Source organism: Syngnathus floridae, chromosome 5 (genome assembly GCF_059516105.1).
Source record: "Syngnathus floridae isolate MCC-2025c chromosome 5, RoL_Sflo_1.0, whole genome shotgun sequence".
Taxonomy (NCBI): Eukaryota; Metazoa; Chordata; class Actinopteri; order Syngnathiformes; family Syngnathidae; genus Syngnathus; species Syngnathus floridae.
The window spans coordinates 19,227,284-19,253,389 of NC_142417.1; the positions used below are offsets into that span (position 1 = coordinate 19,227,284).

At 46.3% G+C, this 26,106-nt stretch overlaps 1 protein-coding gene, 1 long non-coding RNA gene, 2 other non-coding genes and 2 pseudogenes across 7 annotated transcripts in view; 4 read left to right on the plus strand and 2 right to left on the minus strand.

Moving 5' to 3' along the window:
- The window catches only part of sub1b (SUB1 regulator of transcription b), a 36,349-nt gene extending 22,857 nt beyond the window's left edge, over positions 1 to 13,492 (plus strand). Inside the window, exon 5 of one of the 2 annotated variants that reach the window (XM_088377487.1) lies at positions 13,065 to 13,492. In XM_088377487.1, coding sequence (XP_088233613.1) covers positions 13,065 to 13,204 — 140 coding nt within the window. In that variant the 3' untranslated portion in view covers positions 13,205 to 13,492. Of the gene's footprint in view, positions 1 to 2,747; positions 3,283 to 13,064 lie in introns of those variants that run through there. The other variant, XM_088377488.1, reaches the window with a different exon arrangement.
- Positions 2,920 to 26,106, minus strand: part of LOC148398462 (uncharacterized) — a 51,720-nt gene continuing 28,533 nt past the window's right edge. Inside the window, exons 2-4 of one of the 3 annotated variants that reach the window (XR_015858833.1) lie at positions 20,333 to 20,540; positions 4,662 to 4,900; positions 2,920 to 4,574 (exon numbers count right to left, since the gene is read on the minus strand). This is a non-coding gene — a long non-coding RNA (uncharacterized LOC148398462). Of the gene's footprint in view, positions 4,575 to 4,661; positions 4,901 to 13,574; positions 13,700 to 13,737; positions 13,928 to 20,332; positions 20,541 to 26,106 lie in introns of those variants that run through there. The other 2 variants (XR_015858834.1, XR_015858835.1) reach the window with 2 other exon arrangements.
- On the plus strand, positions 9,109 to 9,303 carry LOC148398463 (U2 spliceosomal RNA). The gene has a single exon (XR_015858840.1). It is a non-coding gene; the product is annotated as a U2 spliceosomal RNA (small nuclear RNA).
- Positions 13,858 to 13,955, minus strand: LOC148398464 (U2 spliceosomal RNA; annotated as a pseudogene).
- LOC148398465 (U2 spliceosomal RNA) lies at positions 15,359 to 15,546 on the plus strand. Its single transcript, XR_015858841.1, has one exon. It is a non-coding gene; the product is annotated as a U2 spliceosomal RNA (small nuclear RNA).
- Positions 17,317 to 17,466, plus strand: LOC148398466 (U1 spliceosomal RNA; annotated as a pseudogene).

A 26,106-nucleotide genomic window follows, 5' to 3' on the forward strand; every position in this document is an offset into this window, starting at 1 on the left:
CAACAAACCCAAACATGGCAGATGATAGCGACAGCTCCATTTCTAGCGGCAATATTAGCATCATTTTATTCGATTCAGGAACCTCTTTTGACACAGAATATGATGAATCTAGCAGTTCACTTGGGCTGAGCTGAGCACGTTTTCTGAATTGTGCCCCTCCCGTCACTCTGGTTAGGTTGGCATAGTAAAAAGTGCTCTTGGGGGCTTTAGAGTGCCGAGTTGATCTCGGCACATGAAGAAATGACCACCTGCAACGTTTGGTTTAGGTTTTATAAGCATTTTTAATTTTATTGCTTAAATCGCATTTTCTCGACGAGCTGAGCACGTTTTCTGAGATGTGCCTCTCCCGTCACTCTGGTTAGGTTGGCATAGTAAAAGGTTCTCTAGGGGGCTTTAGAGTGCCAAGTTGACCACGGCGCATGAAGAAATGACCATCTGCAGCGTTTGGTTTAGGTTTAAATCGCATTTTTAATTTTATTGCTTACATCACATTTTCTCGACGAGCTGAGCACGTTTTCTGATTTGTGCCCCTCCCGTCACTCTGGTTAGGTTGGCATAGAAAAAAGTGCTCTTGGGGACTTTAGAGTGCCGAGTTGACCACGACACATGAAGAAATGACCACCCGCAACGTTTGGTTTAGGTTTTTTGCGCTTTTTTAATTTTATTGCTTAAATCGCATTTTCTTGACGAGCTGAGCACGTTTTCTGAATTGTGCCTCTCCCGTCACTGTGGTTAGGTTGGCATAGTAAAAAGTTGTCAGGGGGCTTTAGAGTGACGAGTTGACCACTGCGCATGAAGAAATGAACATCTGCAGCGTTTGGTTTAGGTTTTAGGCGCATTTTTAATTTTATTGCTTAAATCGCATTTTTTCGACGAGCTGAGCACGTTTTCTGAATTGTGCCCCTCCCGTCACGCTTCGACATACTTGTCAAAGTCAAAGTCTCCTTTTTTGTCAATTCCTCCGCATGTCAAGACACACAAAGAGATCGAAATTACGTTTCTCACTATCCCAGGGTGACAAGACAGAGTTCACAACGCACATACAAGTAAACAACACAGGAAAAATAAAACAAGAAGTCAACATCAATGAACAATAAGAGTGATAGCACGTTAGCCGCTCCCGATGCACAGCAAAGTCCGGAAAGATGACAGTCAACCAGGCCACTGTGAACACGAGCACACAGCAGGCACGCACTGTCCGGTTCGTGGATCCTATCAGGCGAACGCAACCCATCTTGTCGTCCCACGAACGAACGTACGCCAGGAGAATGGAAGGCACGGCTGGGGGAGCTGGGTTGGCCGCAAGCCTGGCCTGACGTATCCGCGCTGGCCCCTCTTCTCTTTTTGTTTACATTCACTGAAGCTAAACGCGAACAACTTGAAACGTCACTTCCGGCTTCTTCCCCAGTCTAGAAGGAGGCGGCTCGGTGCAGTCAAACTCGTCTGCGCGGCAAATTTAAATTATATTTTTCAGAGCAACAGCTTCCTTTTCGTTGTTTCGATCGTCAATTTATATTTATAAGCCCATAAGCTAACTAAAACCGATTTATACATATACCGGTGTCTCTGGGCCTTTAAGTCTCAGATTCAGAAGTAGCAATATGGTCTGTCCTTGCCGTGCAACAATAGAACAGCTCTACACGCTTGGTAGGGTCCTCAAGGGTGCATGAGAGTTTGCCTAACCAGTATACATGTGTTTTGTAGACTTAAAGAAGATGTTTGACTGTGTCCCTCGTGGAGATCTAGAGGGGCGCTTTGTATGAGTATGGGGTACAAAACCCCTTGATAAGGGTAGTTAGGTTAGGGTTAGTTACAGTATAATTCAGTTTGGCCAGCATTTCTGGTAATATATCAGATTCATTTCTGGTGAGGATTGTACCCTGCCAAGGCTGCCTTCTCTCTGATTAGGTTCATGACCATTATGGACATAATTTCTAGGTGTAGCCAAGGTGTTGAGGGCGTCCGGTTTGGTGGCCTCAGTGTTAAATGTCCACTTTTTGCAGATGACTTACTTCAAGCTTCTTCAAGCCGTGATCTTCAACTCTCACTGGAGCGGTTCGCAGCTGAGTGTGAAGCGGTTCGGATTAAAACCATCACCTCCAAATCTAAGACCATAGTCCTGAGTTGGAAAAGGGTGGAATGCCCTCTCTGGTTTGCGAATGAGATCTTGCAGGAGTTCAAGTCTTGTTCACAAGTGAGGGCAGGATTCAACGTGAGATCTTCAGACGCATCAGTGCAGCGTCTGCTGTGATGCGGTCTCTGTACTGGTCTGGTGCGGTGAAGAGAGAGCTGAGCTGAAAGGCAAACCTCTTGATTTACCGGTCAATCTAGTTTCACCTCACCCTCACAAAGCCCCAGGACGAGCTAGAAAAAATGGCAAGGAAGAGAGAAGTCTGGTCTTCCTTGCTTAAGTTGCTTCCCTGGCGACGCGACTGCAGAAGATCATGAATGAATGTTAAAAAAAAAAAACCTAACCTTAAATCCAAGTTTTTATTCGGCGAGGGGGAAAAATCCTGCATCAAGTAATTATATTACGTCAAATCATGTGTGCCACAATCAACACGTCTGATGGTAATCCTTTATGCAACCTACTTTTTCGAACAAAACAGCACGTGTGTGTATGCGTGAGTGCGTGCGAGCGACCGTGTGACAGAGTGAGATATGTGGAAACATGTTTATTTTTTTATTAAATCTTCCTGAAATCACATATCTCTTTACCTTTTTTTGTGTTGTTTCAAATTTCACAGGCATTGCCCTGAATCCAGAGCAGTGGAACCAACTGAAGGACCAGATTTCAGAAATTGATGATGCCATTAAGAGTATATAAACAATCCTTGGAACCTTTGGAAAATTGGTTGATTCATTTTGTAAAAAGCCTGTGATTCTTTTGTAACTGACTTGGATGAAATAGTTCATTAGTTTATATTTAGTTCTATGGCATTGTTTTTTTTTTCTTTCCCCATGATAAGCTTATTTAGCTGTGTACCTCTTGAGGTTTTGTAATGATGAGGGTAAATGGGGGTTGCTCATCATAGTGCGGCACATTACTTTTCATAGCAAAACTAAGACGGTTAATTGCTTCCCTATTAAAATTTTTACAGTTGTATAAATTCGTGTTCATAGTTTGACTATCGCATTAATCAAAACTTGTTTTTAAATGCTCTTTAAATTAGCGGTGATAGTTGATACTGTGTTTACTGGCTATTAATAAATTTAATTATTGAAAAAAATGTGACTTGTAAGGATAAGTAGTACAGATGATGAATAAATTGAGTGAATGAATGACTGTTACTGACTCGATCTATTAGAGAGGCACAATAATGGCAAACTATGCAATATGGATTTCAAGCAGTGCAATATTTGTAAGGCAAATAATTATGATTATGCGGTATGAGTAGGAGAATTAAGTATCTGGGTTGTAGTCCTAACAAATTTGCCAAAACTCCTGCCTGTCTCCAAATAAATATTTCTTTGCTATTGTGGGGGTGAGCATTGTCATCTTGGAGGGAAACGTTTAATTTGGACCCAGACTGTGGAGATGTGTGATTGCCATTGCATGAAGAATCTCATTTCAACATCTCCACATTGGGATTGCCTCTGATGGAGCCAAGCCTCATTTCGAATGAAATGCTGACCCACGCCATGAACCCTGCCTTCCAGTAAAATACGTGTTTGTCAACTCAACATATTGTTCTTATTGCCAGTTAATATCAAGTTTATTTTAAAGTTAGAATTGAAATTTGAAAGTGCAACTAGCACTATGTACCACTATGATTATAAATTTAGAAAAGGCAACCAAGGCAGACACTAAAGAGTTCAATAGATAATGACGCACAGTGCATAAAAGCCAACCTGCACCTCAAAGGAGCTAGCACGTCATCTGGTGAGCTGGATTTCTCTGGATCTTATAATCCTACTCGTCCATAATATTTTGCAAACATTGTTTCCTGCCTGACAATCTTATAAAATCTGTAATTATTGTTTCACATTTCATGATTGTATATTGTATTTATTATGCATTCTTTACCTGTTCTGGTCTAGGATATGAATTTTGAATGTTGACGCCTGCTGAAGCCTCCTCAGATTTGACTTATTTGCCAAAATATCTATCTGTGCATTTGTAGCAGTTGAATTTCTCTTTTGTATTATGTTTAATCATAATCATATTTTAAAAAGCAACAACAAAAAGTTAACAGAAGTATAAATGAACAGAATAACTGTTAAAACCTGTCTTTGTTTGCATATCCACATACCAAATCACTTGTTTAAATTTTCATTGAGCTGATGGGCAAGTAAACACAACTGTTTTCAGGATATAAAGTAGTAACTCACATTTCAGTTAAGTACATAGTGTTACAAATATAGTACACTTTAAATATCTGTAAACTAGGTGTTTATTAACCCCAGAGGTGGCCGACCACTGGCATGCTTCACTCGCAACTTTCTGAAAGAGATTTACTACCTCGGTCTCGTCTGACCACACATGTGGCCAACCTTCGGTGTGCCCAGCTTTGCCATGGGGAAGGTGCCATCCACAGAGCCATGAGTTGTTGGTTAGGGTAAAATCTCGACACCTGGAAAGGGGTGGGAAAACAATTCAAGATTTAAGTGGCTCTAAACAATTTGAAGTGCAGAACCTAAGTTGCTGTATATGAACATACTTTATTGTTTTGTATCCCCATCATAGCCGTTCATACTATCAGGGTTGACAGACGAGCAGGATGACCAAATGCGGCACACTGTTCTATTGGATAGAGGGGAGTTGGGTCGGGCTGAGTCGTTGTCGTGACACAGGCGTGGATTGAGGCAGGCAGCGTTGGGGCTTGGTCGTAATGCGGGCAAGTGGTCAGGACGGGCGGCAATCAGGCTTGGTCGGTCGGAGCACGGAACAGGTTGGCAACTGGAGATCAGACGGAAACAGAGTGCAAGTCACAGGATCGGACGGGTAACTCACATGGACGATCTATCAAAGACGTGACTGGACTCGTGAGAGGCAGGAGCAGGTGTGGGCGATTGACTTGATGGAGGAGGCATGGCTGTGAACGGTATCCATGGCGGTAAAGGGATAGATTATCGGGAGATGACAGGTGGCACGGTACGTGACACATACATGGAAAATGTCTTGAATCTCTCCTCTTTCATCTATAACCACTTCAAACAACAAGGCGTATGGAGGGATACTGATTATTGTACTTTTGCCATTTTATGGTGATATGATCTATCGCAGGGATGTCCAAACTTATTGCAAGGAAGGCCAGATTTGATAAAGTGAAGGTGCCCGGTGGCCAATAGTTTTTTTCTGACATTTCTTAACTACAAAAATTTCATGCAATTGCACACTGTTATCAAACAAATGTCATTGTCCCAATTGTCTTTATTTTTTAAATGACAAAATAACCAAATATAAGCCACTCAGGCAGATGTGAACAAGTCTAAAAACACAAATTCTGCCTTTCATTCATATCTGAAGCGTCAGATAACATTGAACAAAATGTATGAAATACCTTAAATTTACATGAGTTTAAAATTATTTTTGCCTCATGAAAATTTTAAACAGGAGTTAAAAGTAATGCAAAGTTGTCTGTTATTATTAAAACTTAAAACAAGTGAATTTTGCTCTTGTCATTTACAATATCTTTCAGAAAGTAATAGTTTGTGTCCCGTCTACAGGTTCATAACATCAACAGTACCATGGCCACTTCGAATTATTTAATATTAAGTAATATTTACTTTTGATTTACTTTTGACTCACAGCCCCGAGTGAAGAATCGCTGTTGTGATGCCAGTTCAGCTTAGAGCTGCTTCACTTTATCAGCTCGGTCACTCCCTGTTAGCTTGTCGTATGTGTTAGCATGTTTGTCTCTTTAGGTTGAAATCCTGAAACAAGACAACTGCCTCTTTACAAATTAGACAAACACAATTGCCTTGATTTTCAGTGAAGTATTGTAATTCCCATTTATCTTGAAAGCGACGGCCCTCAATGTCAACTTTCCTCGTTTTCTTTGCAGTCACCATGGCAGAAATGAGCGAAGAGGGGTGGTGCTGCTACCTTTTGGTAATAGGAGGAATTACAGCTTCAAGTTTCATGATTTTTTGTATTCAGTTTGACAGTGCAGGCGGGCCATAAATAATACATTATGAGACCGTAGCTGCGGGCCGTATGAAATCTGAGCCGGACTTTGGACAATTGCGTTACTATATTATGTCTTGTAAAACGTGGTGAACTGGTTAGCATGTCTACCTCACAATTCAGAGGTGTGGGGTTTTGTTGGAATAATTTTAAGTGAAGCTTTGGCCTGCCAGACCTGGAGGCCTCGACTTTACGAGTTTATCTTTCCTTTTATCTAGGTTCTTCCTTTTTAGTGATAGGGATGTCTTTTGATCCCTGTCAGCCATTTGTATCCTTCCTGTCCTTATGTTGTCTGTGTGTTTTCGTTCCCGTAAGAGGCCTTCACTAACAATGAGCAGGGCTTATTTGCATAGGTGACATGTTCTTTGTTTGATTCACAGGAACTTCATTCCTTTGCAGTTAGATATAGTTTTGGTTCATAGATTGTAGTTTATCAGACCTGTTTTTCTTTGTTAAAGGTTACATACAGTTAGAAGTAGTTGCATAAAAGTTATCCCATATTTACTCAATGTTTGTTTAAGGAACTGCATACCGGTTACCTCACGTTTGCTTAATGTGTGTTGAAGTGTTTAGGACAAATTACTTGTTATTATTATTATGTGTTAATTACCAAGTAGACAAAGTTAGCAAAGGTCTAGTTGCATTTGTTCCACAGCAAAGCGGCAATCAACGTGCTTCAGGGTATTTGACCACAGTCGAGAAGGAGTCAGCCAACTGTGAGGGAAGACGGCTGGGGACGGTCTCTGCGGGGGTTCAAGAGCCAACAACGAAGTGCTAATTCACACCACACTACATTCTTTTGCTAATCAGCGTTGCTACAGACACAATCCCCCCTCCCTTTAGTGTAGCAACGCCTCTGTAACCAGGGCAACCATAACATTAAAAAGAGGGGCACGTGGAGAAAGGACTCAGAACTGATGGAGGTTGTAACTGAGTTTGCTTTCTCTATCGTTCTCCTCGCGAGTAAACCTGTTCTGGTTGTCTGCTCCCCTTCATTCCAGTGAGTGATTTAATGTCTAATCGTATTTAGACCCAACAGGTTTGATTCTGTCTGAATCCTTCCGATGGGGGGCATTACACAGGTTGGTTGAGTTCAATCACAATTCTTGTTAAGAAAGCTCTGTTTTCAGGAAAATTACAGTACAGCGCTGAGTCTTTCGTGCGACCATGCTCGAGCAGAAAGTCTCCATTCAGAAAAGGCCACATTCAAGGTTTTTTGGTCAGCTTATATTCAGTTGCACATGCCAGTGTGAACCGAGTTTGATGGGTGATGAGTCTATGGGGGTGGGGCAAGTTTGCAGGAGAGTTTGATTCCATGAGAGTGGGTGCTGGTTCGGTGAGAGCTGGTTCCGTGGGGTTGGGTGCTGATTATGGGCGATTCGATGTGTGTGGGGGCTGTTGTTTTCCATCCCATCTTTCGGCCTTGGTGATCACCTTGGCTGTTTTCCTCCTGGCGTTCTCCCTCTGGCACCTCTGCTGGTTTTATCTCCAAGTGACCTTCCTGTAAACATTCTGCCGACATAGATTCGACCACGGGATGACAAATATGACGAAGGGCCCCACGTACTACCGGCATCATTAGCGGCTTTGTTTGTAAGTGACACGGAGGATGAAGAGTTTGAAGGTTTTAATGATTTGAAGTGACACAGAAGGTTTGAAAAACTATTATGGCTTTTACGCACGCCCGGTCCTACTCTACGGAGCTCTCTTTCACCTCCGTGGATTGAAGTCGGGGGCCGGCGCTCGGCCGGGTGGCTGTCCAGGGACGGTGGATGGGGCTCGGACATAGCTTTTACGCACGCCCGGTCCTACTCTACGGAGCTCTCTTTCACCTCCGTGGATGGAAGTCGGGGCCGGCGCTCGGCCGGGTGGCTGTCCGGGGACGGTGGATGGGGCTTGCACATGGCTTTTACGCACGCCCGGTCCTATTCTATGGAGCTCTCTTCCAGCTCAGTGGCTGGAAGTGCCACCTCCGGGGATGGAAGTCCACGCCGCCACACACCTGGAAGTCCACGCCGGTGCTTGGGGCCGTGTGGTGGTGAACTATTTTTGTTATAGTTATTTGATATATTTTATTTCGTATAGCAACTTGTATATGTTTTTATTGTTACAGTTCAGTACTTGTTGGCTCGTTGAACTCTTATTCTGTTAAATAAAGAGCCGTTTACCAAACCCACATCTTTCCTTGTACTTTGGTAACGCTATAATATAGTTATATACTAGATCTGCGGAATGACGACGAGGCTGACGTCAGGGCGCACGCGCGGCGTTGTTGACAAAGGACGAGGAATTTAATCGATGGATTTAATGATTTGGAGTGACACAGATGGTTTGATAATATTGTTTGTTGTTTATATGATAATTATTTGATATCTACTTTATATATCGTTATATGGGTCTCTGGAATATTTAGAATATTTAGACGTCAGCGGCGGCGCATACGCGGCATCGTTTCCATAAAGGACGATCGATGGATTTAATGAATTGGAGTGACACAGATGGTTTTATAAACGTGTTATTTATGTAATAGTTATTTGAATAACTCAGAATGTTACATCAGGCCCGTTCTCAGCTCTTTGTTTGTGTTTGTCACGTTAGCATACCTATCGTTTAGCCTGTTGTTGCTCGTTCATGTCTGTTCTTGGTGTTGGATTTTGTCGAATAAATTTCCCCCAAAATGCGTCTTGTACTCCGGAGCGACTTATATATGTTTTTTTTTCACATTATTGTCCATTTTATGGCTCATGCGACCTATATTCCGGAGCGACTTTTAGTCTGAAAATTACGGTGTATATATATGCCTCGTGAACTACATGCATTACTGCGGGTGAAGAAAAGTGAAGAGTGAACAAATAAGTCGGCAGACAAGTTTGCCAATTTACCAGTGCCCAGAAGAGCAGTACTCTTCCGTACTGTAACCGTCGGTGAGAATAGGTAGACAGGGAAGCCTGCAAGCAAGTTCGTCACTGGTATAAGCCATCACTTCTCTGCCTTTTGGCTAAGATCAAGTGAAGTATCTGTTCTTACCTTGTCCACTGAGTACCAGGCGAATACCATTCAGTCACAGTGCCATAGGTCACGAATTTAACCATTTGAATATTTATGGAAGCGGCTCGGTGGCGCACTGGGTAGCACGTCCGCCTTGCAGTTAGGAGGGTGCTGTGTGGACTTTGCATGTTCTCCCCGGGCCCGTGTGGGTTTTCTCCGGGCGCTCCGGTTTCCTCCCACATTCCAAAAACATGCTTGGTAGGCCGATTGAAGACTCCAAATTGTCCCTAGGTGTGAGTGTGAGTGCGATTAGTTGTCTGTCTCTGTGTGCCCTGCGATTGGCTGGCAACCAGTTCAGGGTGTCCCCCGCCTACTGCCCGATGATGGCTGGGATAGGCTCCAGCACGCCCGCGACCCCCGTGGGGACTAAGCGGTTCAGAAAATGGATGGATGGATGGAATATTTATGGTTTTAATGACAATTATGATAGATATGAGCTCTTTGAAAGCCTGCAGTCTCACATGCTGGGTCACATACCACAAATTCTGGGAGGAGATTTTAACTGTAGAAGTGCAGAAAAGGAGCTGGGGAAGATTTTTAAGTTGGCAAAACATCTCTTTTAATACAAGACATGTACCGGGTTTTTAAACTATGCGACTGTTTTAAAACCATACACCCACGGGAGTAGGGGTTCACGTGGTTCAACGATGACAACATGAGTGCCTCAGGCATTAATTATGTACTTCCACGAGGGTGGCCACAACTAGTTTTCTTTTCTGACCACTTATTCCCATTGACCAGGTATTTGCTCGTGACACCTCTGTACAGCAGTTTCACCCACTCTATGTACTTTCTTGGAAAACCCAATTTTTGAAGGAGTTTAAAAAGGTGCCTTCCCGTGGGTGTATGGTTTTATAACAGTCGCATAGTTTAAAAACGCGGCACATGTCTTGTATTAAAAGAGATGTTTTGTCAACTTTAAAATCTTCCCCGGCTCCTTTTCTGTCACTTCTGCTTAAGATAGTTAAAATCCCCGCCAAGAATTAGTGGTGCATGACCTAACATGTGAGACTGAAGGCTTTCAAAGAGCACATATCTATCATGTTTGTCATTAAAACCGTAAAAATTTAAAAGGTTAAATTCGTGACCTAGGAATGTTAGGTGTGCTAGCAGTGCCCTTCCATCTTTCACTACTGTGCTCCTGTTCAAATTAATTCGGGGGTTATTTATTAAAATGGCCAGTCCATCATTGCGGTTTTCATTTGACCCACTCCATAACGATGGATAGGGCCACATCTCCCACTGTCTGTAATTTCTTAAAAAGGGTATGCCGCATTCTTGAATTAAAATCACATAAGACGCTTTGTGCTCTAATCTTTGATTTTACACTTACATATAACACTGATGGTTGATAGGGTTAGTGTCATCAGTATAATATAAATTTGCATACTCCTATAGAGGGTCTCATTTTTGCTATTTAAACCTATCATTGAGTCCAACAGTTGTTATTTCTTTTGACAGTAATTCCTCCTTTACCGCAGTACCACAGGCAGAGCTTGGCCGCCGGCAACCTCTCCTGGTCGCGTCTGGTGACGGTCTCTCCCTCAACCTTAAATTCATGGTGTCGATTGTAGGCATAGTATATTTAAAAAGGAGATTTCATTTGGTGAGTCGGAAGGGAATACTCTGGACTCATCCAGCTCACTATCTGTGCTCCCAGGCTTTCCTCTCTTCTCTGAAGTCGACGGCGATTCAAAGGACCGTTCAGATGCGAGTCTTTTAGCTTTTTGCGCACAAGAAATCTGGGTGTCTGCACCCGACTGACCTGTGGCTACTTCTTGTGACATGTCACTTTCCATTTGTGTGCTTACCACATGCCCCTCCCCTTCCCTCACTTGTTTCCTCTCCACTACTTGTAGGCATTTCTTCTACTGTCTATTTCCTCTGCGTTCTCTGTTGGTGGGGTGACACGTGCCCCTCCCCTTCTCTCTCCTCATCTGTTCCCTCCTCACCCGTTTCCTCTCCATCAGACACCTTCAAGTTCCTGGGAACCACAATCTCTCGGGACCTGAAATGGACCGGCCACATAGACTCTGTCCGGAAGAAGGCCCAGCAGAGGCTGTACTTCCTGAGACAGCTCAAGAAGTTCAACCTGCCGCGGGAGCTGCTGAAGACCTTCTACACTGCCATCATCCAGTCTGTCCTCTGCACCTCCATCACTGTCTGGTTTGGATCGGCCTCCAAACAAGACAAGCACAGACTGCAACGGACAATAAGGACTGCAGAAAATATAATTGGAATCAACCTCCCATCTATCCAAGACTTGTACCTGTCCAGGACCAGGAAACGTGCAAGTAACATCTCAACAGACCCTTCGCACCCAGGTTGCAGCCTGTTTGAACTACTCCCCTCCGGACGCCGTTATAGAGCTCTGTACACTAAAACCAGCAGACACAGAGACAGCTTCTTCCCCCAGGCTGTCGCTCTGATGAACTCACACCACTCTTAGAGTCTCAGAGTCATTACTGTGCAATAACATCCTGCTTTCCACACCTTTTTTGTCTACACTGTTTGTACTGTGTCCTCTCTGCATCCATTGCAGCCTGGTCTCCTAGAAGAGGGACCCTCCCATCTGTGGTCTTTTCTCAAGGTTTCTCATTTCCCCTAGCTGGAGTTTTGAGTTTTTCCTTGCCTTCTTGGGAGTTTAAGATCAGGGGATGTTTGAGAATATCTTTCGTTCTTCACATGTCCTGAGTGTTGTTGTTAGTCACCTAAATGTTGACCAGAGGCTGTGATTTACCGAAGTCAAATTCCTTGTTTGGCACGCTCAAACATGGCGAATAAAAAACTCTTGAATCTTGAATCTTGAATCAATCACAGGCCTTGAAGGGAAATTTAAATTTCCAAAATGTTTGTTAGCTTCATTTTCCTTCACCTGTGTCATTTCTCTCCTGCCCTTCAGTTTGTTGGCAAAAGACTTAAGGCACTTTCTGTAGAGATGATCAGTTTCCCCACAGAGATTGCACTTTCTGCCATTGATTGATTGATTGATTGATTGAACATTTATTGATCCCGGGGATAGGGAAATTCAGGCCCCAGCAGTATTCATACCACAGAGCGGGTATATAAAAGACACACAGATGACATGAGCGCAACTCAATAGGCTCTTACAAGGCTCTCATAAGGCTGCCACACAACGACGCCACAAAGAAAGCCAGTAAGTGCGAAAGTTAAAAGCCATCAAAGCAAAGCAACAAGACAAAGGAAAAAAAAGTAACAGCGGCCAACAATTAGTACACTCTTCAAAAGTGTGACCAATTACTCTACATTTCCGGCATTTGCTCACACGCTTCTGCGACGTGCCTATGCTGTCCACACTTGCGGCAGAGCTTGGGTTGGCCCTGATAATATATGAAGCCTCAGTTTTCTCCCAAAACTATTATTGATGGGAGATGTTTCAGGTCCTGGAACCCCCATTGTTGAATGGGGACCCGCCAGGAACAATTCCAGATGCCATCTTCATCTCTCACCTTCATAGCCTGGCCTTTAATCGTGCAATATCTTCCCAGCAAATAACAAATGTCCTGTGCGTTCACTGTCACATTAAACATTCTGACAATAACTGTTTTAGCAGCGTTGTCGGTCAGCTTTTCAATATTAAACACAGAGAACTGGGATTTAACATTTTCGTACCGATTCCAAAACTCACGCAGATTTGCCGCAGAGCAAAAGCTCACATCAAAGCCTTTGCTAAAAGGCAATGTTAAAATGCAGTTCAAATCATATGCTTTAAATTTCAGGGTTTATTGGATTAGCTTTCTGGAAAAGTCTGTTAGAAAAATTGTATATATATGTTATCATGCGTTCTCTAATGAGTACTTATTCATAATGTTACTGCTCAGTATGCTTGCTGCTTTGCCTTGCTTATTCTTATCTTGTCCAACAGAACAGAAGGATTACGGCTGGGTCAGGGGCGAGATGACGGTTGTGTCAAACAAGATACTGCTGACATCTCAGCGTCCACCAGAACAGATCGTGAAAACAACACGTCAAACGATGCGTCATGAACCTTCTGATCTTCCTTAAAGAACGTCACTTTCTCTTTCTATCTCTCGGAATCCAAGAAAGTTACTGATTGCTTAAACTGTTTTGCTGATATAGCCATATCTGCACGCAACACTTTGTGCATCACTTTTGTTTCTTTTCTTACGAGACGAAGCCCACAATGTTTTTTTTCCCTCACCCTCAGGGGCTAATCGTCTCACACTGTGGGTAGGGCGTTCCAAATAAAAAGAGCGAGGAGTGTAAACACATTTTTAGTGTCGTCAGATTGTAGAAAGCAATATGTATCGCACTCCTCGCGAGAAAAATCAATATTCTGCCTCACTTGTTTTTTGTCTGCTGATCCTTTTCTCTTATTCAGATATTCAGTTAGCACTTTGAACCTGACACTAACCTTGACATCACCAGTGGCTCACCATTCATTTCCTTAAAAGTAAAGCGTACACTATGCCGCCATAGCGGAAGCACCACTTAAAGAAATTTACACAAAAGGAAAGAAACACTTAAAGAAAACTAAACAACTACAAAATAACACAAAATAAATCAAAGTAACTTACCACAGTAGATCCTGTAACAAAAGTATAAGGTTATTTATAATACAATACTAGGTCACTATTTACTCCACAAAGGGAGCCAAGTTCACTGCCACGTCAGGCTGAGAACTTGCGACTCAGTAGAGGGGATTGCCTTCCTGGCCAGAAGACAAACGAGTGGAGCATCTGAGAGATAAGAACAGATACTACACTTGATCTTAGCCAAAAGGCCGGAAAGCGACACAGCCGAGGACTCCCGCTAAATTTAACACAAACCAACCAGAAAATTCTTGGGATCAAATGTATGCAGGAAGGAGGGAAATCAAACTGGGATGACGTGTTGGGGAAAGTGAGGCAACGACTTGGGTTTTGGGGATTAAGAGAGCTGACCATAGAAGGGAAATTTTTAATCAAAAAAGCGGTGATTTTACCCTTGCTTTTACTAAACAGTTCTGTTTTTACCCCACCAAGGAAGGTGTTTTTAGAGTTGGACCGAGACATTTTTTACTTCATCTCGAAATCCAAGTGGGAGAGACTGAAGAGGGACACCATGAAGAAAAAGAAAGATAAGGGAGGAAAAGAAGTGCCGGACTTAAAGCTCTTCCTCGGAAGCAGATACTATTTTGCCCGAAAAGCCAAGAAATGACACGATTCTGGATGGGCTCATACTTCCGGAAACTAAAGCTAATACCCACCGACCAAAGAATTCCTGTGTCTTTTAACCTGACATCCTCTTATTCCTTTATCAAGAACTTTTTAATAAATTTTAGATTAGAGCAAGAAAATTGTGAAATTTTAATAAGTCACAGATCTATGATCTTTGTCGTGCAGGAGCGGGAAGCGGTGTGTCCAGTGCTCGGGCTCGCATTCGACGAGCCCACAACGGTTTGGAGCAACGTCAACCATCCCGCCCTCTCAAACAAACTTCGGGACCTGTCATGGATGGTGGCCCATGATGTCCTCCCAGTCAGGTCCGTTATGCACTCCAGGGGCATGTCAGCACTCTCAATGTGCCCCCGACCTGGCTGTGGCGCCCAGGCGTTGGTGTGGTCCCTGCTCTGGGAGTGCAGAGCTGCCGTAGACCAGTGGGCGACAGCTGGCCACCTGCAATTACTGGACTTGCCAGCAAGGGAAGCGCTCAAGTCCCACTTGGTAAGGAAACATTACACTCCTGTGTGACAGATTTTCTTCTGAAAGCAATATTGTAATATGTATTTTAATAAGTTTTTACCTTGGCACTTTGGTGTATGATCCTGTTTTTACTCTCACAAATGTTGAAAAAAGTCTGTATGGCATTGCTGCATATTGAAATTCAAAGTCAAAGTCAGCTTTATTGTCAATTTCTCCACATGCCAAAGACACACAAAGAAACCGAAATTTCGTTCCCCCCTATCCCACGGTGACAAGACATGGCCCACAACAGACAAACAAGTAAACAAGAATAACAAAAGCGTGCTGAATAAATAATGAATAAATAACAACAAATAAATAAATAAGAGGAGGGAAAAAAAAAAAGGGAGCAAGTGCGCGTACAGCAGACATTCCAGAAAATAGTGCAACAGTCCCGCACGCTACGCAGAAGGGGGTAGCGAGTTCAGGGCCCTAACAGCCTGGAGAAAGAAGCTGTTGGCGAGTCTGGTGGTGTATATAGTGCCAATAAAAAACTAATATAGAATAGTCTGTTCTTGTCAGTTTAATATCTTATATGTCCTCTTTGAGGGACTTCATATATTATAATTTTGGAACAGGGAGATGGGATTCAGAGCTTGCGCTGCCCACTCTGCGCATCAATACTGGGTGTATTGCAGTATATCTGGGACTCGTGCACCTTCCTATGTTGGTCAAGTGAAATCCAAATTCAATAAAACGCAGCGAGGACCATTCGGATGCCGTTTGACTCATGAGCACTGCTCAATTTTTCACAGCGGGCCTTGCAAAAGAAAACAAGGCGCTCAGGTCAGCCAGACGGACACTTGGCAGACAAACATCTGCTCTACTGCTCACGAGTTCCAGTGAGTCAAACCCAGGTTGCGATCATCACCAGAGGCTTGTCGCATTAGCTGGTTCGGCAATTGCATGCTCCACCGTTGCGCCTGTGGCCTCTTATGCCCAGTGAGTAGTAGACACACACACATTTCTAATCCACTAGTACTGTTCGAATAGGCCTCTTTGGCACATGTGATTAGAGAGGTAGCTTGAGCTATGCCGTTATATCGCTGTAACTGTCAGGTCTAAACACCATCAGACATTAATCCACACGCTGGAAACAAAGAGGAGAAGACGACCAGTATTCCTTTTGCTCGCGAGGAGAATTACGTAGAAGGCCCAGTTACAGTCCTCCACCAATTCTGGACTCCTCTTTCGCTATCTCCTCTTTTTATTTTGGGTTGCCCTGGTTACAAGAGGCATTGCTACACTAAAGGGAGGGGAGCTTGTGGCTGTAGCAACGCTGATTAACTAGCTAACAATGTTGTGTGGTGCGAGGCCGCATGGCCTTGGCCGATTCGTGACCCCAGGAATGCAGAATCTGTTCTTAGGTGGTTGGCAGCCTCGTTCTTGGTTGCGATCTCCAAACCTAGATGCCGTGTCCCTGTAAAACAATGCTCTAGACCAGGGGTGTCCAAGTCCAGTCCTCGAGGGCCGCATTCCTCCATGTTTTCCAAGTTTCCCTCGGTAAACACACCTGATTCAATGATCAGGCTCCTGCACAGGTGTGTTTAACGAGGGAAACTTGGAAAACATGTAGGAATGCGGCCCTCGAGGACTGGACTTGGACACCCCTGCTCTAGACTTTCTTGCTACGTTTCACACAATAATAATGAGTAAATAATCAGATATCTCTCGTACATACACTCCAACAAACGTTAAGTAGATGTGAGATAACTTGCATGAAGTCTACTTAACCAAACATTGAGTAAATATGGGATAACTTAAAAACTGTCCCGGTCAACAACAATTTATGAATAGAAGCTACAAAGTATAAAAGAGAGAGAACTTCTCTTGAACTAAACAAAGAACAAAGGTGTTCTGTTTATAACTAGTGAGGGCCTCTCACAGGTAAGAAAAGGAAGGGAGTATACGAACTCCTTAAAGCTAGACAGATATGTTGGCTTGAGCGAAGATATGAGACCTCTGGTTCAGGCCGACCAGCGCTTCTGCAAAAACAATTATTCTAACAGTAACCCTTCTCTTGCTTTATTAGCTTTCTCTTCTCTATGACACTCTTTGCACATATGTAGAAGTCGCTCTCAGTTAAGACTACAAGGTCACACATTAGCACACAAGCTAGGCAGAGTTGCCTCCTTGCAGGAAGGCGGCCCAGAGTAGTATAAGAGCAGGAACCTTGGCGCTGGGAGTTAGACCATCTTCCGCATCTCGCAGAAAGGGCTCCACAGCTGTGCATCGATCATTCTGGCATACATTAAATAGTTAAACTGTGAAGGCTGCCTCTTGGTAATTACTGTTAGCATATCGAGCATTAAAGATAAAGAACTGGGAACGAACCTAACAGTACCATCACGCCATTCGCCAGTTTACAAATGGCACCGTCATCTAACAGAGAGGATGTAAAATAAGTGGTCGCGTGCCCAGGCACAAGAAGTCATACTTACTTGGCAGGGGTGACACCGTGATCACGAAGGTGGTTCACCCAGGGTGAGATGTGCCCATTGCACTGACGGTTACATTGACCCCTGTGAATTCCCCAAATGTGTAATTTGTGAGAGTGGGGAACTGCGTCCGCGCTCTCCCTAATTCGATTGTTAAATACTGAGAGTCCTGAACCCAGTGAGACACAAATGCTTGCAAATCCTGCTTCGGCCGTGGCAGGTACTTTGCATCTGCATCTTAAATTGAAGTTGAGGATTCCAGGTAGTGTGGTCGAGCGGTTTAAAGCGCTGAATTAAGGCTCCAGTCTCTCATGAGGAGACCGGTGAAAGAAGCCACACATATTCCATGTGAAACATAATTGACGATGGATAAACTTCCATGTGCAACAATCAACGTGTAGACCAGGGGTGGGCAATTCCAGTCCTCGAGGGCCGGTGTCATGCATGTTTTATAGCAGGGGTGGACAATTCCGGTCCTCGAGGGCTGGTGTCAGGCATGTTTTATAGCGGGGGTGGGCAATTCCAGGCCTCAACGGCCGGTGTCATGCATGGTTTATAGGTCTCCCTGCTGCAGGGGTCACCAACCTTTCTTAAACCGAGAGCTACTTCCTGGGTACTGATTAAGGCAAAGGGCTACCAGTTTGACACACACTTCTGAAATAGCCAATTTGCTCAATTTAGCTATCACTTTGTTTTATCATTGTTATTTCCAGTTCTCATGTAAGTGTGATTTTAACAAGAATAGCAAAAATACAGTCAAATCTCGGTTTTCGACCACAATCTGTTCCAGAAGACGGTTCGAGAAGCAAATCGGTCGAATTCCGAATCTATTTTTCCCATTACAAACAATAGAAAAAAATTTAGTCCGTTCCAAGACTAAAAGAAACCCCCCCTTTCTTTTTTTTTTTTTTTAACATTTTTTTCATTTGCGCATTTTTGCCCGATCGCGCAACTGCAGCGCACCGCCGAACGCGCAACCGTAGCGCGTCGCCGACCGCGCAACTGCACCGCGCTGGTCGCATTATTGTGACAGAGCCGTCGCTGAAATTTAGAAAATATTCTTAAAGTCCTGATGTACTTTCCAAAATTTAGGTGGACCTCAGTGCACGGGGAGCTTTATTTCGTCTGATCGCGCAACCGCAGCGCGCCGGCGCTCAGTGTCGCATTGCTTTAAGAGCGTCTTTGTGTTTTAGGATGGCTTTACTGCTCCCACTTGCTTTCTTTGGAGGCATGATTAGGGGTTAATACAATCCTCAAAGCAACGAAAATACCATAACCACAGATTCAGTCGGCATCCGGGCCGCGCGGTCGGGTTTTCTCGGGTCCTCCCGGCTCATCTAGTGAGGTTCGACCTCTGAATTTTGTTCAACAACCGAAGCAAAAAAATCTCGAATTTTTTATTCAAATTCCGACTTGTTCGAGAACCGGGACGTTCAGAAACCGAGGTTTGACTGTAAAATAAATAGATGCAGCTCACTGACAAGTGCCGCTATTTGAGCTAATTTTAGAACAGTCCTGCGGGCGACTCATGCGGTCCTCACGGGCTACCTGGTGCCCGCGGGCACCGTGTTGGTGACCCCTGCCCTGCTGCAACACACCTGATTCAAATGATCAGGATTGTTATCCAGCTTCTGCAGACCTTGCTATTTAGATTTACATTTAGATGTTGCAACAGGGTGGCATAGAAAACATGCAGGGCATCGGAGATGACCGGAATTGCCCACCCCTGGTGTAGACAGTCTGAACTTCACAATACTTCTACTCAAGAACAACACTTGAAAGAAGTTTGGAGGCTGTTTAACAGTAGGAAACAACGAGCTCCAGATAGCAGAAAATGGTTTCAATCAATCAAGCCATCCGGGCCATGGACTCAGCACGCTCCATCCGCGCTACCCTGCAGCCGATCACTCATTCTGTCCCCTCATCGCCGAACAAGCATTAGGTCCCAATACTTGCAACTGGATTCTGGTTGTCTTTGAAGTCGTTTCGCCTGTTGCGATTTATTGTATAGGTATGGTGTTGTTTCTGCAGTTCAAAAGTGCCCGTCGCGCCTCCTACGACGCCTTAGGTGAGCTGCAGGGTCGTCAGCCAGGGACGACCGCTTATCGCCGTTTCGCTCGCTTTAACCTTGGAACGCCTCCTTGTGGCAGAGCGGGGGCAGGGACGTCTCCCTGCCACCCCCTGCAGCTGGCCCATTTTACTGCCTTAACCCCCAATCTTTATTTCTCCTCCTCAGCCACAGCCAGAAGCTTCTCTTCTCTGCTTCCTCAGCCAGGGCTTTTGTTACCCTTCGGAGCTTAGCCTCAGTTGTTCCCACATCACGAAGCAGCCTTGTGGTGATGTAGCCCCGGTACCCCTCTTCAACAGGGTAGGTGGTGGTGGACCAACCTGCCTCTTTGCCCTCGGCAGCCAAATCTGCGTATTTGGCGGCTTTCTGCTCGTAGGCAGCTTGAATTCCCTCCTCCCAGGGGATGGCGAGCTCTATGAGTATGGCAGAATTGGTAGCAGCAGACCAAAGCACAATGCCTGAGCGGAGTGAAGTGGTGGTGATTTCACGGTCTAAGGCGTTGGATTTAGGCTCCAGTCTCTCCTGAGGCATGGGTTCAAATCCCACCACTGCCACTTCTGCATCAATTCAGGTGTGATCTTCTTGCCGAACTCCTGTCAGTGCAGCCGCGTAAAGTATGAGGACCCTTCAAAGGTCTTTGCAAAATATCAATCTTTGCCTTTCAGTCTAACCTGGAGTACCCATTTAATCGGTAACTACTGTGTATTTGGACTGAAAATGGTGAAAGAAGTCAAATTCTCACAAGACCTTTTTTCTCCTATTCAAAAAGGGTGGAATATTCAGGTGAACCCCCTTTTCTGCCAGAATTTCCCTTATTGTGAAACCCCGATCAGGACTGTGAGAACTGAAGAATACATGAAAAAAAAAAACATAAGTACTTTTACCCTTCCGGCAAAAGATACACATTTTTGGGGTAAGAATGCGTGATTACATGCCAACCAACCTGACAGTGATGAAAGCTCTAGAAGGGCTTTTGCAGCATCCTGCATCTCTGCGGTTGTGTCAGGATTGGTTTGAAGGTCAGCTGTGTCTTCCCGTGTCGTTTGGCTGCCGGAGCTGCATGGGGTCATCCTTCTCTTTTTCATTGATGCATCAGGGGTGTCTACATTTCTTTGGGTTGGTGCTTTCCTTTTGCGTGCAATCCGCTTTATCTATTAGCAAAACATTGGAAGACAATGATACATTCTAAAATAAAACTCATGTAACAAATAACTACAGTAAAAGAAAATAACACTGTAAGATGAAGCTCTTTGAGATGTACAATTTCTTCAAAAGGTTAACAGAAAAGTGTTTAATTTCATTGTAGTAGCAGTGGCTTCCATGGGTAAGATGAAGCTATTTGATATGCACAATTTCTTGAAAAGGTTAACAGTTAAAGTGTTTCATTTCATTGTAGTAGCAGTGGCTTCAAAGGGTAAGATGAAGCTATTTGATATGCACAATTTCTTCAAAAAGGAAACAGAAAAGTGTTTAATTTCATTGTAGTAGCAGTGGCTTCCATGGGTAAACACGTGTTATGGTTAGCATGCTTTGTACTGAGAAAGCAAACGATAAACTTACCTCCACAGACGTTGTAGTTCTAAAAATAGTAACTTTGGGGTAATTGTGACAAGCCCTATAAACTGCGGTGTTCGTCCGGGCTGTCCCTTACCTGCCCTCCTCTATGTTTTATGCATAGGACCACTGGCTGAAATTTTAAGACTGGACAAATTGCTTAAGGGAGTGAGCATCCCAGGGGGTGGGGGGACTCACAACAAAATATATTTCATATATGGAGGATTTTAACATTATGTGTACTGACTTCTTATCTGTCACAAGAGCCTGGGACCTGACCGACTCGTATGGAAGGGCCTCGGGCTCAAAACTAAATAGGGCTACGTAAGTGCCAAGTACAATTATATGGACCGTGGTCAACAACAGAAACAAGAGGACTCCCACTAAATTTAACACAAACCAACCAGAAAATTCTTGGGGTCAAATTTACGCAGGAAGGAGGAGGGAAAACAGACAGGGTGTGTCTGACTTCATAAGATCAAGTCGGGTTGTTATGATGCGTCTGGTGTGTTGGTGGAGTGTTGGTGGAGTGCCAAGTGCATGTCACTTCTCACTGTCAACCCTCACCGCTGGCTAGCAGTATGCGAACGGGAGAGCCGAGTGCGTAAGTCTCTCCCTGCCAGTACATAGCCTCTCTAACAGCAAGCCCTATGTAGTGCCTCCACGCGGCGACACATGATAACTGGGTACAACACGGACCCAGGCAAAACTACAAGGGACTCGGAGGAGGTCTGGCCCCTAGACGTGCGGCACGCAGGCCCACCGGTGTGTGGACACGCCCTGGTGCCCACGAACCAGCCCCCAACTATGGGTTAAATAGTACCACTGCCCAGTGGGCTCCTCGGGAGAGGAATGGGCTAAGGGAGTAAACCCCTACAGGAAATCAATTTCCCCTTGGGTTGGTGTCAGGAAGGGCATCCGACTGTAAAAACTTTTGCTCCAAAAATATTCTCAGTATGGTATTTTCATCCACTGGCCATGGACCACCTCCAGTGGAAGAAAGCCATATTGAGAATCTAGTCCTACCCAGCGGCAGTCTGGAAAGTGGACTTTAAACCGATGAAGAAGAAGAAGAAGAAGAAGGAGGAGGGAAAACAAACTGGGATGACGTGGTGGGGAAAGTGAGGCAACGACTTGGGTTTTGGGGATTAAGAGAGCTGACTATAGAAGGGAAAATTCTAATCATAAATCATATTTGCTTTTACTAATCAGTTCTGGTTTTAGCCCAACAAGGAAGGTTCTTTTATAGTTGGACCGAGTCATTTTTTACTTCATCCTGAAATCCAAGTGGGAGAGACTGAAGAGGCACACCCTGAAGAAAAAGAAAGATAAGGGAGGAAAAGGATTGCTGGACTTAAAGCTCTTCCTCGGAAGCAGATATTTTGCCCTGCACCTGCGAAACGCGCTCGTGACACCAAATGCACCGAAAAGCTAAGCAATGACACAATTCTGGATGGGCTCATACCTCCAGAAACTAAAGCTAATACCCACCGACGAAAGAATTCCTGTGATTTTTTTAACCTGCCATCCTCTTATTCCTTTATCAAGAACGTTTTAATAAATTTCAAATTAGAGCAAGAAAATGGTGACATTTTAAAAAATCACAAATCTATGATCTCTGTCGTGTAGGAGCGGGAAGCGGTGTGTCCAGTGCGCGGGCTCGCATTCGGCGAGCCCACATGTCACGTTCCGGCGTCACCTGCCGCTTGGCCACGCCCCAATCAGCTGAATCGCCCGCACCTGTCAGGCTCTCTATTTAAACCCGGTCCTCCAGTCACTCCCTTGTCAGTTCGTTCCTGAATGCTACCCGTTGCTCCCTGTGCGTTTAGCCTATCAGCCTGTGCCTTTTCTCCGTTGCCAATCGTTTCAGTAAACTGACTAGCCACGTCTCGATCGCCGCCTGCCCCGACTACTGGCTCGTCCCTGACCACGCTCCGATCGCTGCCTGCCCCGACTATTGGCACGTCCCTGACCACGCTCTGATCACCGCCTGCCCCAACTACTGGCCCGTCCCTGACCACGTTCCGATCGCTGCCTGCCTCGACTACTTGCTCGCCCCGATCATGACTGCGCGCTGCGCTCTTCAGCACAGCTACGCCAGCCAGATCGCGAGTCCAGCGTCCTGCTTCCCTTTTTCCCCTTTTCAATAAAGGATCGTGCTGCTGGTCACCCTGTCTCACTCCTTGACAGAACGAACTGACCATCATGCGACCAGCGCACAGACCCTCTGCCCTGGACCGCCTGTCCTCCAAGGAGGGGGACATTAGTAAAATAGCAAAGGAGCTGGTGACATTAACGATGATTGTCCGGCAGCAGCAACAACAGCTCCTGCAGCACCATCAGCTCCACCAAGAGCTTGTAGAAGCTCTCAAGACCTGTAAAGACTTGGCTCCTCTGGCTGTTGCAACCCAACCGGCACGAGCCCTGTCCGCGGCCATGCCACTTCGCCCTACCGGTAGGGATTTCTCTTCTACCAAATTGCCCAGCTACATGGACTGCATGAGTGCCTTGCTCAAACTGCTGGCCGACCTCGTCAACGAGCTCAAGTTAGATGACGCCGTTTTAAGGATAGAGGTAAACCTGGATGAGTCCACAGCCGTCGGACGCCGCCTGCACTTACGACTGTCTACAGCGGCACATCGTTAAGCCACAGGCCGTGTCGAAGAGCCTCAAGACGCTGGCGGGGGCGCCAACTCATGAATCACTTGAGACAGAAACGCCGCATGACGCTGCGTCATCTCCGCCCCTCCCTGACACGGTCGATGACGTCTTGGTGCAGATCCGTGCCGGCAGGTCTGAGGTCGAGCGCAGCACATCTGCATTTATGGAACCAAGATCCCAGTCTCCTCGCAGACACAGGAAGGAAGAGAAGTGTTCTCGGTCCAGGTCCGGGAGGAGGTGCTCCCAATCCACGCCCAGGCGCAGGCGAAGCAGCAGCAGGTCCAGCTGGCGCTCGGTCTCTCGAAGCAGGCGACGTTCTAAAAGCCCTCACCGGAGGCGGAGGCGCTCCAGAGACAGCGGCAAGCGCTCCAGGACATGATCCAGAGATCGTAAGAAGGGAAGAGCGGCAAGGAGAAGGGCCATGACTCCGCTCAAGTGTTACAGCACCACGCGGAGGTCACACAGCATGAGCCGGAGACGCAGGCGCAGCGCCAGTCGCTCCCCCAAGAAGACGCCCAAGAGGAGGTGCTCCCGAGCCCCGTCCTCCCTCCGTCGTGACATCAGCCTGCCACCTTGGGTGTCCTGGAGACCCCTTGTCGCCCCGTCTCACCTGTCGTCCGCCCGGGAACCTGGCCAAGTCAGCCAGCGCACCGTGAACGCTCCTCCCACCCAGCCCAGCTGGCCAGAGCCTATGGAGATTGGTTGCACCTTGCTCGCACCAGTGGAGCGTCTGAGATGCCTCGGGCTGGGCTTTGCCTAGACTGCGGGGGAGCGGGTCACTGGGTGGCCTCTTGTGAGAAGAGAACCGAGAGCCCCCACCAAGCAGCGATCCGTTTGGGGTCTGTCTCCTTGCCCCCTCCCTCCTGTGACGAATCCCTGCCTCAGAACCGCGCTTCTTGTCCAGCCAGTGCCCTTGCTTCCCGGCCCTATGCTTCGTCACCGCGTGGGTTGCGGCTGCGGGCCCGGTCTCAGAAAAAGACGCAGCCGCCGGTTCAGTTCCTCTTCGGCTGACTGGCCTCGCGTTGACGGGTGAGGCCTTGCAACCGGTCCAGCCTCCCGTTCGAGGTGGTCGTTTGAACGAGAGACATTTGGTGCCTCCCGATGCCACGTTGGAGAAAGGGGAGTTGCCAGTTGGGCATCCTGATGACGGCGCTTGGGAGTCATTCTCATCAACCTATCGGACTGGTATTGACACGGGTCTGGGCGCCCCCCCGCCTGCCCTTTGCTCGTCCCTTGTGTGTGGGGGCGGGGGTTCTGTCACGTTCCGGCATCACCTGCCGCTCGGCCACGCCCCAATAAGCTGAACCGCCCGCACCTGTCGGGCTCTCTATTTAAACCCGGTCCTCCAGTAACTCCCTTGTCAGTTCGTTCCTGTATGCTACCCGTTACTCCCTGTGCATTTAGCCTATCAGCCTGTGCCTTTTCTCCATTGCCAATCGTTTCAGTATACTGACTAACCACGTCTCGATTGCTGCCTGCCCCGACTACTAGCTCGTCCCTGACCACGCTCCGACCGCCGCCTGCCCCGACTATTGGCTCGTCCCTGACCACGCTCCGATCACCGCCTGCCCCGACTACTGGTACGTCGCTGACCACACTCCGATCGCTGCCTGCCCCGACTACTGGCCCGTCCCTGACCACGCTCCGATGGCCGCCTGCCCCGAGTACTTTCTCGCCCTGACCACGACTACGCGCTGCGCTCTTCAGCGCAGCTACACCAGCCAGATCGCGAGTCCAGCATCCCGCTTCCCTTTTTCCCCTTTTCAATAAAGGATCGCGCTGCATTTGGTCGCCCTGTCTCACTCCTTGACACCACAACGGTTTAGCGCAACATCAACCACCCCGCCCTCTCAAACAAACTTCGGGACCTGTCATGGATGGTGGCTCATGATGTCCTCCCAGTCAGGTCCATTATGCACTCCCAGGACATGACAGCGCGCTCAACGTGCCCCGACCTGGCTGTGATACCCAGGCGTCGGTGTGGCACCTGCTCTGGGAGTGCAGAGCTGCCGTAGACCTGTGGGCGACACTGAGTGAATCACTCACTGAGTGAATCACTCACTGAGTGATTCGTATTTCCAGTTCACCGTGAGAACGGATCAGTGAGAAATTCAGACTTGCATGAACTCACTGACACTGTAACATCATACATCAGTTGTTGTGAGGATCTGCGTGTAAGACCTTCTGCACGTACAACAACGACAAACCTTGGTTTACACCGAACCTTAGGAGGCTGCGCAAAGTCAAGGAGGAGGCCTGCAGGAGCGGCGACCGGGACCTGTTCAAGCAGACCAGAAACACACTGGACCGAGAGGTCAGGAAAGCCAGGAGGTGTTACGGGGAGAGCCTGGAGAAACACCTCTCTGCCAATCCTGATCCCTCAACAATTTGGAAAGGCCTGCAGAGCATCACGGGCTTCAAGAAACGAACCCCCCGTCCTGTGGAGAGCTCAAGGCTCGCTAACCAGCTAAACAGGTTCTACTGCAGGTTTGATCGGTCCTC